The 12,097-nt window shown below is 40.6% G+C and overlaps 1 protein-coding gene across 2 annotated transcripts in view; it reads left to right on the forward strand.

Annotated features, from left to right (window-relative positions):
* PCCB (propionyl-CoA carboxylase subunit beta) overlaps nt 1-12,097 on the forward strand; it is a gene marked incomplete at both ends in the record, with an annotated part of 68,060 nt that overhangs the window by 25,774 nt on the left and 30,189 nt on the right. For both annotated transcript variants that reach the window (XM_084231468.1, XM_084231467.1), the window contains one exon: nt 2,266-2,374. In XM_084231468.1, the coding sequence (XP_084087594.1) occupies nt 2,266-2,374 (109 nt within the window). The remainder of the gene's footprint in view (nt 1-2,265; nt 2,375-12,097) is intronic.

The raw sequence follows: 12,097 nt of genomic DNA on the forward strand, positions 1-12,097 counted from the left end.
TCTTTTACTCACTAATTTATATTCATTACTATCATTTTTTAAAAAAAGATTTATTTATTTATGCATACAAGAGCTGGGGTATAGGCCAGGGGTATAAGAAGATTCACCAGGAACAGAGTGGGGAGCAGAACAGGTGGATGGACCAAAATACACTGCTAAGGGGAACAGCGGCTGAGACAGGAGAGGTCTGCTGCATCATGTGGGTCACCTCCCTGGCTTGGGATCGAACTCGTGCTGTAGTGGCTGCGGATAGTTTCACAGTGCTGAGACTTAACCCCTTGTGCCACCAGGGAGGCCCCCATTACTACCATCACTTTGATGCTCAAATCATCCTTAATTTAGCCAGTGGGAATCCCTTTAATCTAACTTCTATGCCCTTTTAATATGAGAACCAGTGTCAGATGTATACTTATGGGTAGTGTATTTTGGTTCCTGAAGAACGTTTTCCTACCCTGAACTCATGAGGATGGCTTCTATTTTTTAAGAGCTTTATTATTTTTACCTTTTACATTGATGTCTGTAATCTACTTGGAGTTGATTTTTATGCATAGTATGAAATAGAGATTAGTTTCATTTTTTGGAAAATATAAATGACTAGATGACCTAGAGTCTTTCATTGAAAGAGCCTCCTTTCCTGTTCTATACTACCACATATATCATGATCAGCTGTCCATATCAAGAGTTTTTTCACTGAGCTCTATTGCTTTGCCTTTCCCTCTGCCAGTACCACACTATATCAACCACAATGGTTTTATGACAAATGCCGATATCTGGTGCGGCAAGTTGTGTTAGACTTCTTCATGTGATATGGGATATCCTTGTCCTTTTGTATTTCCACATTTTTTATACCTTTCATTGAGAGATAATTGATGTGATAACCTTCACATACTTAATTTGTGCAATTTGAATTTTTATACATGTATACTATTATAAAGTCATGATCACTATGAAGATAATGAAGTTAGCCATCACCCCCCAAATTTTCCTCATGTGTCTTTGTAATCTAGCCTTCCCTATCTCCCTGCCTTGTTTTTAGGTAGCCATTCATCTGCTTTCTATCATAGTAGCTTAATCTGCATTTTCTAGGGTATACATTTTCTAGGGTGTACAAAATACAAACAAAAATATATACTCTTTTGTGGGGTTGGGAACTTCTTTATGTCAGACAATTTAATATTCACCTATTCATGGACATTGGGCAGTTTGGTGCTATTAACCAAATAATGCTATTGTTAGCATTAGTTTACAAGTCTTTATATGGAGTAGCAAAGAAAAATCTTTCTAGGTAATTTTTTTCTGACAATGCTCCAAGATAAGGAGTCATAAAATAAAGACTAACAGAAAACATACAATAGTCTAAGGACCAATTTCCTATGTATATAAAAGCAACTATCCGTTAAGAAAATGGGCAAAGTATGTGAACAGTATGCTGACAGAGATGACTGCACTAAGGTATTTATTGCAGAATTGCTTGACATAGGAAAATACTGGGAACCTAAATGACCATCAGTAGGTGATAGTTAAATAAATTGTTATTCTACTATGAAATGATCTTTAAGAAGTTTTGGAACAGTGTATTCCCAGGATACTTACTGTGCTAGAAAAAAATATATTAATGCTTATATATGCATAGGCATCTTGAGAGATGATAGTGATGCCTTTGGGGATGGTTACTGGAGGCCTGGAAATAGGACTGAGATGTAGACTGACTTTCCACTGTCTATTTCATTGTTTTACAATATGCCTTTATCAGTAAATTGGAAACCAAGAATTAAAAGCCCATCACCCTTTCAAAAAGCCAAAGCTTTGATTATCATTATTTCTAGTTAGCTTTCTTTATAAAGTGATGGCTGAATTTTATGCAAGTTGCAAGCCATCACAGTGCCTTGGTTCCCTTTCTTATTTTGGGGAATGGTGATGATACCTAGGCTTTAATGACACAATCTATAAACATAGAAATTGTTTATGCATAATAAGCTCTGAATAAGGGCCACCTGTTACTCTGCTATACAGGTGAATGATCCTGAAATGTTAGCAACACTGTAATCATTTTGCTGAGGTAGAACCATGATATTGAAGATTTTTTTTAATAGTGAAGGAGGGAAATCTTGTGTTTTTTGTTTGGGTGGGCATCTTTGAGCTGCTTCCTAACCTGCTTCTATTCCATGTTGCCTCCTGCATTTGTTTTCTTAGCTGTGTGAAAGCTAAGGCTCCATTTAGCTCTAGTGATCTGAGATTGACCCTTCTGGAATTCTCTGATTTCAGGACACCTCCTACTTGTTCATCACTGGCCCTGATGTTGTGAAGTCTGTCACCAACGAGAATGTTACCCAGGAGGAACTCGGTGGTGCCAGAACCCACACTACCATGTCAGGTTAGAGGCCTCAAGGCTCACCTTGCTGTGTTCCAACACTGAGAAGAGGGCACTGGCAAAAGGAATGGTGACAGTATTTTAAAAATATCACTTAATTGGAAGAATTTGAAAAGACTGTAGTAGAGTCTATTGACTACAAGTATAGTGATAAAGGGGTATTCATATCTCAAATTTGTTACAACAAACAGTATTACTAATGCTTTGAGGTTCTTTAAAATTTTATGGTTGACCGAAATAGTTGTTCTAAGATGTATGATATATATGTATATGTAGTATATCTGCATGTATATGCATAAAATATATTTTACATGGACCTACATATATGATATGCATGTACAGATACATACACACAGAATCATCCTTTACATAAATACTGTGTTTCACTGTGATTTTTTTTTATTGCAGTGTCACACATGTCTTAGAGTAGAGGTTTTACCAATCACATTGGATTATCCAGGTCCAGTTGTAATGTGGTGGTCATGGCCCAAGTGTTTGTGAACTTGGTCATAGTTCTTTACTTTTTTATGCTGAGTATGATGTGTATGAAGATCATTTGGTGCTTTGGAATTGAAACAAAAGTTAACTATTTATTTGGAAAAATCATAGAGTTGGGAGCAGGGCATGAATCTGATGTGAGTGATGATACATTTGCTGTTGGACTAATGATTGGAATTCCTAATTATTTTGGAAGAAAACACCAAGTTTTGAAAAGGTTGCCTACTTCCTCACAACAGTGTAATTGAAGACAGGAGAAGTTTCCCTCTTTGAAAGATTTCAAAACAAAGAGTGGCTGGTGTAGACTGACTTACCCATGGCATTGTACTTTGTTCAAGGGGTCATTGTTTACCTGTCACCATTTTTTTGGTCACATAAGTGTAATAGAGTTGTGTCTTACTATCTGTGAGGTCTTAGATTTGATGAAAGGTCAGTGCTCTTGATTCCTCTGCCCACAAAAATTGTTCCCCCCTCATGTCAGGTTGGCATCCACTTTGCCTAATTCCTTTCCCTCACCCATTAGCTCCTTACTGCTCCATCTCTGACACATTGGGAACCAGAATTCTTTTTATCCTGACTCCTGCACAGCCTGTCATCATTCTTGTCTCAGTGTTTATTTTTTTATTTATATATTTCCTACATTATTGTTCATTTTTGAACAATGTTTGATTTCTTCCCCTTCGCTCTCAAGTGTAGTGCCCGTAGAGTTTCCTTCCCCAAGGCACCCGTGCACCCTCACCACAGTCCCCTGTGCTACTCCCTCCCTCCCTCTGATCACTCTTCCTCCTCCTCCCCTGCAGGATGTCTCTGGTTTATAATTGTCTGTCTGTTTCTGTTTTGTTTTGTATTGTTATTATTCCCCCCCCATGTCTTATTTGATTCCCCTATATTCCTCCTATAAGTGAAATCATCCAATATTTTTCTTTTTCCTTCTGACTTATTTCACTGTTGTCTCAGTGTTTAAATGGCAGCAGTTTTTTCTTGCCTGGGATGTAAAATGATGTTGAGTCTTGATAGCATCTTAGATCTGATGAAATATGCTCTTTTTTGTTGATCTCAACAATAGTGTTCATTTATAGTAGACAATTTAGAAGACACAGGAATAAAAATTGCTAGAAATTTCATTATCTACAGATTATCGTCACTTAGATTTTGGTTGTACCCCTACAGTCTTCATGCTGAAGGGTGTGAATAGACACATGTACTCAAAATCCAAAATAGACACGTGCCTACATATGCATGAGTGCACAGTGCTCTTCTGTGACTTCTTTTTTTCCACTCAACAACTTAATGATTATCTATCTAAGACATTAAGTAACCTTTTGCAGCATAATTTTTGTCTTAAAGGCATCGCTTGTTATTCTTTCTGAGCCTGCTGCTCTTTGATGGGCCATATCTGATGAGCTTAATGATGTAACATCGGAGCAAAACCCAAAAGATGCTCTACACATACTTTTTTCTTTATGGTAACAGCTTTATTAAGATATAATTCATATGTTAGACATGCAAAATGCCCATTTAAAATATACAATTGAGTGGTTTTTAATATATTCAGTGTTGTCCAGTCCATCATCCCATTTTTAGAACATTTTCATAACCCCCAAAAGAAACCCTGTATCCATTAGCATTTGCCCCCCATTTCCTCCCAAATACTCCAGCTCCAGGTAATTACTAATACATTTTCTATTTCTGTGAACTTACTGCTTCTGAATATATATGGAATAAACATGAAATCATAAAAAAGTGGTCTTTTGTGACAAGTTTCTTTTACTTAAAATATTTTTAAGGTTCATCCTTACTCTTGGGATATTTTAAAGATTCATCTGTGGCATGACTCAGTACTTCATCTTTTATGTTGCTGAATCACTTTTCGATCTATGGATTTAACATTTTGTTTATTCATTGATCAGGTAATAGATATTTGAGTTGTTTCCACTTTTGACTGTCATGTGAATATGCTGCTGCAACATTCAGGTGCAGGTTTTTGTGTAGACATTTTTTTGTTTTTCTTGGCTATTGACCTGGGAGTGGAATTTCTGGGTCAAATGGTAACTAACTCTTTGAGGAACTCTCAGACTGTCCTCCAGAAGTGCTGTACCAATTTATAAATGTTTTTTGAGGGAAAGAATTGTCATGTTATACTTTTTATTAATTCAACAAGTGCTCATTGCATGATATCTCTCAATCATTGTCCTCTGAGCTAGAAATACATTTGTGAAAGAAACTTAAAAAACCCTCATGCCTGTAGAGGCTTTTGTTCTAGGTGAGGAGGTAGACACTGATAAACCTTTAAATAGGGATATAGTGGTATTATACTAGGAGGATAATGCATGTTGAAGAAAAAGTAAAACAGGAGGGGGCGGAGCAACATGGCGGTGAGGAGACGCTGCGAGTAAGATCTCCCATTAAAAAAAGTTAATAGGGAGGAAAAGCGGCAGGTCCCAGTGAGAACTGGGACACGGAAGATAAACGGACGACTCCAGCAAACTGCCCGAAGAAGAAAGTTGCCATAAAAGAGGACGAGAAGGGAGGGAAGCGCAGAACCCTGCTCCCCTCCCCCGCCCACAAAGTCGGCACTCTCCGACCGGCAGAAAGGAGGGAAACAACAAACCAAAACGGCCAACAAGAAAAACGGACGCAGCAAGTGGGACTGTGAGTGGAAAGGAACTATTGCAGCCACCACACCCCGTGAACGGGAGAGGCGAACCCTGCAGGATCCGCCGCGGAGGTGAGCTCCAGGCGCCATTAAAGAGAGCCACGCCCCCCAGGAGAAGACCAGCACCAGCACACAGCCCCGGCCGCCCGGTAAGCTTGCGGAAAGCGGTGCTCGGATTGCAGCTGCCCAGGGCCCTGCGCCTGCGACCTAGGCTTGCGGGGAGACAGCGGAGGCCCTCCCTGAGTGAGCAGGAACAAGGCGCCCAGGCAGGGGAGCGGGATTCAAAAGGCGCCATTCCCGCGCCACTGATCTGGGCTACAGCCCGCGTCCTGGAACTGAGGGCTTTGGAACTGAGACCCGGGGCACGAAATTAGGGGGAGACTGCGGAGGCCCTCCCTGAGTGAGCAGGAACAAGGCGCCCAGGCAAGGGAGCTGGATTCAAAAGGCGCCATTCCCGCGCCACTGATCTGGGCTACAGCCCGCGTCCTGGAACTGAGGGCTTTGGAACTGAGACCCGGGGCACGAAATTAGGGGGAGACGGCGGAGGCCCTCCCTGAGTGAGCAGGAACAAGGCGCCCAGGCAGGGGAGCGGGATTCAAAAGGCGCCATTCCCACGCCACTGATCTGGGCTACAGCCCGCGTCCTGGAACTGAGGGCTTTGGAACTGAGACCCGGGGCACGAAATTAGGGGAAGACTGCGGAGGCCCTCCCTGAGTGAGCAGGAACAAGGCGCCCAGGCAAGGGAGCTGGACTCAAAAGGCGCCATTCCCGCGCCACTGATCTGGGCTACAGCCCGCATCCTGGAATTGAGGGCTTTGGAACTGAGACCCGGGCACGAAATTAGGGGGAGACGGCGGAGGCCCATCCTGAGTGAGCAGGAACAAGGCGCCCAGGCAGGGGAGCAGGATTCAAAAGGCGCCATTCCCGCCCCACTGATCTGGGCTACAGCCCGCGTCCTGGAACTGAGGGCTTTGGAACAGAGACCCGGGGCACGAAATTAGGGGCGTGGGTTCCCCACGACGGTGGGGCACAAGGCAGACACAGCACCCCAAAGCCGTTGAGGTGTACCCTACCATCCCCGCTCTGCTCCCTGTCCCACGGGGTGGAAAATCAGCTCCCCAAGGGCTCTAGGAGAGATCTCTGGCACCACCTAGCGACTTGAAGCCAGCAGAGGCTCCTGAAGGAGCTAGTGGCCAGCTGGGGAGTTTGCCCACACCGGGCCCCTTCCGAACAAGTAGTCTGAGCCCACAGGGAGAGCGAGCACCCACAGCCGGGGCAGACCAGGTGCGCAGAAGAGTGTGCCTGAGACCAGACACGCAGGGAGTGTGTCCCACATCACCATTTTAGAACAGGGACATTTCTTCAGTAAAGACTACCTGCAGAAGGCTTCCTCAGGAGCCAGAGGTGAGCGGGGGAAGTTCGCCCACACCAGACCCCCTCTGGCCTGCAGTCCAAGCCCAGAGGGGAGCAGGAACCCACCGCCGGGGCAGACCAGGCGCACAGGGGAGTGTGTCCCTACATCGGCATTTTAGAACAGGGACCTTTCTCCAGTAAAGACTGCTTGAAACTGACAGATGACTCCTGGAAGAACCAGAGGGGAACAGAGAAGCCCACCCAAGATGCCGGCCAGTCCCAACTACACAGTGTCCCAACGCATACGGCAAATTAGAAAACAGACAGTAGGGAAGAGAAGAACCACACGCAACCTAGCAACTCTCCAGAGAAAAAGCACACCACAAAAAGAAAGCCAGCCCCCAGATTGCAAAGACAATAACTTGGAAGAATTTCTGAGCCTTCCAGAAAGAGAATTTAAAATTGCCGTGATTAAAAAACTAACAGAAGTCATAAAGGAAAACAATGATAAGGGAAAAATAATCAACGATCAGAAGAATGCAATTGAGTCCCTAGAGAGGGAAAACAATGGTCAGAAGAAAGAAATTGAGTCCCTAAAGAGGGAAGTAAAAGAAATGCAGGAGATCAAAGAATTAATGGAAGAACTAAAGAATTCTGGGAAAAGCAATGAAAGCAGAATAGATGAAATGGAAGAACGAATAAGTAATCTTGAAGACATAGAAATAAAAAGAACCAAAACAGAAAAGGAAAGAGAAGTACGAAGGAAAAAGAACGAAGAAAGACTTCGGGAACTATCTGACTCCATGAGGAAAGGAAATATAAGAGTTATAGGAATACCAGAAGGAGAGGAGAGAGATGTAGGAACAGAGAAATTATTCAAAGAGATAATTGAAGAGAACTTCCCAAATGTGAAGAAGGAGCTGAAAATTGATATACAAGAAGCAAGAAGAACACCAAACTTCCACGACGAAAGGAAAAATACAGCAAGACACATAATAGTAAAGCTCCCAAGAATCCAGGACAAGGAAAAAATAATGAAGCTGGCAAGAGGGAAGAAACAGATAACATTCAAAGGAAAACCAATCAGGCTGACATCAGACTTCTCCGAAGAAACACTACGGGCAAGGAGAGAGTGGAGGGACATAGTCAACAGACTCCAAGAAAACAGATGCCAACCAAGAATACTCTATCCCGCAAAGCTCTCCTTCCTCTTTGAAGAAAGAATATGGACCTTTCCAGACAAACAGAAACTCCGGAATTTCATTGCAACTAAACCCCCACTCCAAAAAATACTACAAGGAGTCCTAAAGCCAGAACCTCAGAGGGACGAATAACAATGAAAGAAGACCAAAAAAAAAAAAAGTTATTAAAAGAATAAATAAATAAAATCAAAGGAAAGACAAACACAATGGCAAATACAGATGTTAACATATCAATATTAACTCTGAATGTAAATGGACTAAACTCTTCAATAAAAAGACACAGAGTTGCAGCCTGGATTAAGAAACAAAACCCAACCTTTTGCTGTCTCCAGGAAACACATTTAGCTACAAAAGATAAAAATAGGCTCAAAGTTAAAGGATGGAAAACAATCCTACAAGCAAATGGACCAAAAAAGAAAGCAGGAACAGCTATACTTATATCAGATAAAACAGATTTCAAACTCAAAAAGATAAAAAGAGACCCCAAGGGTCACTACATTATGATCAAGGGGACAATACTTCAAGAAGAAATAACACTCATTAACATATACTCACCAAACGAAGGAGCACCAAAATATATCAGACAACTGTTGTCCTCTCTGAAAACAGACATCAGAGAAAACACATACGTAGTGGGAGACTTCAACACACCACTATCAACAATGGATAGATCAACAAGACAAAAAATAAGTAAAGAAACTAAAGCTCTAAATAAGGACCTAGAGCAATTGGGCTTAACAGACATCTATAGAACACTAAACCCCAAAAAAACGGAGTACACATTTTTCTCAAGCGCACACGGATCATTCTCCAGGATCGATCACATACTGGGGCACAAGACAAACATCAACAGATACACCAAGATTGAAATCATATCAACCATCTTTTCTGACCATGAAGGCATCAAACTAGAAATAAACCATAAAAAGAAGGCAAGGAACTTTCCTACCTCATGGAGATTAAAAACCACACTACTGGAAGACCATTGGACTAATGAGGAGATCAAAGAAGAAATTAAAAAATTTTTTGAATTGAACGACAAGGAGGACACCAATATCCTAAATGTATGGGATGCAGCAAAAGCAGTAATAAGAGGAAAATATATAGCAATAGAAGCTCACATCAAGAAACAAGAAAGAACGCAAAGAAACAACCTAATCTCGAAGCTCAAAGATCTAGAAAAAGAACAACAAAAAAACCCCAAAACCAGTAGAAGAAAAGAAATAATAAAAACCAAAGCAGAAATAAATGAAATTGAAACTAAAAAAACAATCCAAAAGATCAATGAAACCAAGAGCTGGTTCTTTGAAAAAATCAATAAAATAGACAAACCCCTAGCCAGGCTCACAAAGGAAAAAAGGGAGAAAGCACAAATAAACAGGATCATCAATGAAAGAGGAGAAATCACAACGGACACAGCAGAAATCAAAAGAATAATCAGTAACTACTATGAACAGTTATATGGAAACAAGTTCAACAATCTAGAGGAGATGGACAAATTCCTACAACTCTACAATCACCCAAAGCTAGATAAAGAAGAAATAGAACACCTAAACAGACCAATTACAATTAGCGAAATTGAAATGGTAATAAAAAACCTCCCCAAAAACAAAAGCCCAGGACCTGATGGATTTACAAATGAATTCTACCAAACATTCAGAGACGAATTAGTGCCTATCCTTCACAAACTCTTCCAAAAAATTGAGAAGGAAGGGACAATACCAAACACGTTCTATGAAGCCAACATTACACTAATACCAAAACCGAACAAGGACAACACAAAAAAGGAAAACTACAGGCCAATCTCCCTAATGAACACTGATGCAAAAATCCTCAATAAAATTTTAGCTATCAGAATCCAACAATGTATCCATAAGATAATTCACCACGACCAAGTTGGATTCATTCCAGGGGCACAAGGATGGTTTAACATCCGAAAATCAATCAACGTTATCCAACACATCAACAAAAAGAAATATAAAAACCATATGATAATATCAATAGATGCTGAGAAAGCTTTCGACAAAGTGCAACACCCATTCATGATAAAAGCCCTTGAAATTCTTGGGATACAAGGAACATACCTCAACATCATAAAGGCCATCTATGACAAGCCAACAGCCCGTATCATTCTCAATGGTGAAAAGCTGAAAGCAATTCCATTAAGATCTGGAACAAGACAAGGATGTCCACTCTCACCATTGCTTTTCAATATAATACTGGAAGTCCTAGCCAGGGCAATAAGACAAGAGAAAGACATCCAAGGAATCCAAATAGGAAAAGAAGAAGTCAAACTATCACTATTTGCAGACGATATGATATTATATATAGAGAACCCCAAAAACTCCACAGAAAAGCTAATTCAACTCATCAATCAGTTCAGTAAAGTGGCAGGATACAAAATCAACACGCAAAAGTCAGTAGCCTTCCTATACACAAACAATAAATCTGAAGAAGAAGAAATCAAAAAGACCATCCCTTTTGTTATTGAAACAAAAAAAATCAAATATTTGGGAATAAATCTAACAAAAGAGGTAAAGGACCTAATACAAAGAAAACTATAAAACACTGTTAAAAGAAATAGAAGAAGACACAAAGAAATGGAGAGACATCCCCTGCTCATGGATTGGAAGAATAAACATTATTAAAATGGCCATCCTTCCAAAAGCAATATACAGATTCAATGCTATTCCAATCAAAATTTCAATGTCATTCTTCAAAGAAATAGAACAATTATTGATGAAATTCATATGGAATCACAAAAAACCCCGAATAGCCAAAGCTCTCCTGAAAAAAAAAGAAGGGAATGGAGGCATCAGACTCCCAGACTTCAAACTATACTACAAAGCCATAATCATCAAAACTGCATGGTATTGGAACAAGAACAGACATACAGACCAATGGAATCGAATAGAAAATCCAGAAATAAACCCACAGATTTATGGTCAACTAATCTTTGACAAAGGAGCAAAGACTATGCATTGGAGCAAAGAAAGTTTGTTCAATAAATGGTGCTGGGAAAACTGGGTCGCTACATGCAAAAGAATGAAGCTTGACCACCACCTCACACCATACACAAAAATCAACTCAAAATGGATTAAAGAACTAGACATAAGACCTGAAACCATAAAATATATAGAAGGAAATATAGGCGAAACACTACGTGATTTGCACATCAAAGACATCTTTACAGACACATCACCCAAAGCAGTGATAGTGAAGGCAAAGATAAACAGCTGGGACTACATCAAATTAAAGAGCTTTTGCACAGCAAAAGAGACAATAACAAAAACAAAGAGAAACCCCACCAACTGGGAGAACATTTTTGCACCCAACACTAATGATAAAGGACTGATCACAAAAATCTGCAAAGAGCTGATGAGACTCAACAACAACAAAGAAAATAATCCAGTCAAAAAATGGGCAGAAGAGCTTAAAAGAAACTTCTCTGAAGAGGAAATGCAAATGGCCAACAGGCATATGAAAAAATGTTCAACATCACTTGTCATCAGGGAAATGCAAATCAAAACTACCATGAGATACCATCTTACACCAGTGAGAATGGCACATATTAAAAAAACTAGCAACAACAAATGTTGGCGAGGGTGTGGAGAAAAAGGAACTCTTCTGCACTGTTGGTGGGAGTGCAAACTGGTCCAACCACTGTGGAAAGCTGTGTGGAGATTTCTGGACCTACTAAACATAGAGCTTCCATATGATCCAGCAATTCCACTCCTAGGTATTTACCCAAAGGACACAGAAACATCAATTCCAAAGAACACCTGCACCCCTATGTTTATAGCAGCACTGTTTACAATAGCTAAGCTTTGGAAACAACCCAAATGCCCAAAAATAGATGACTGGATCAAGAAGATGTGGTACATATATACCATGGAATATTACTCAGCATTCAAAAAAGATAAACACATGCAATTTGCAGCAACATGGATGGCGCTGGAAGGGATCATGCTCAGCGAAATAAGCCAAAAAGAAAAAGAAAAATACCGGATGGTCTCA

This window comes from Talpa europaea, assembly GCF_964194135.1.
Source record: "Talpa europaea genome assembly, chromosome: 4".
NCBI classification, from domain to species: domain Eukaryota; kingdom Metazoa; phylum Chordata; class Mammalia; order Eulipotyphla; family Talpidae; genus Talpa; species Talpa europaea.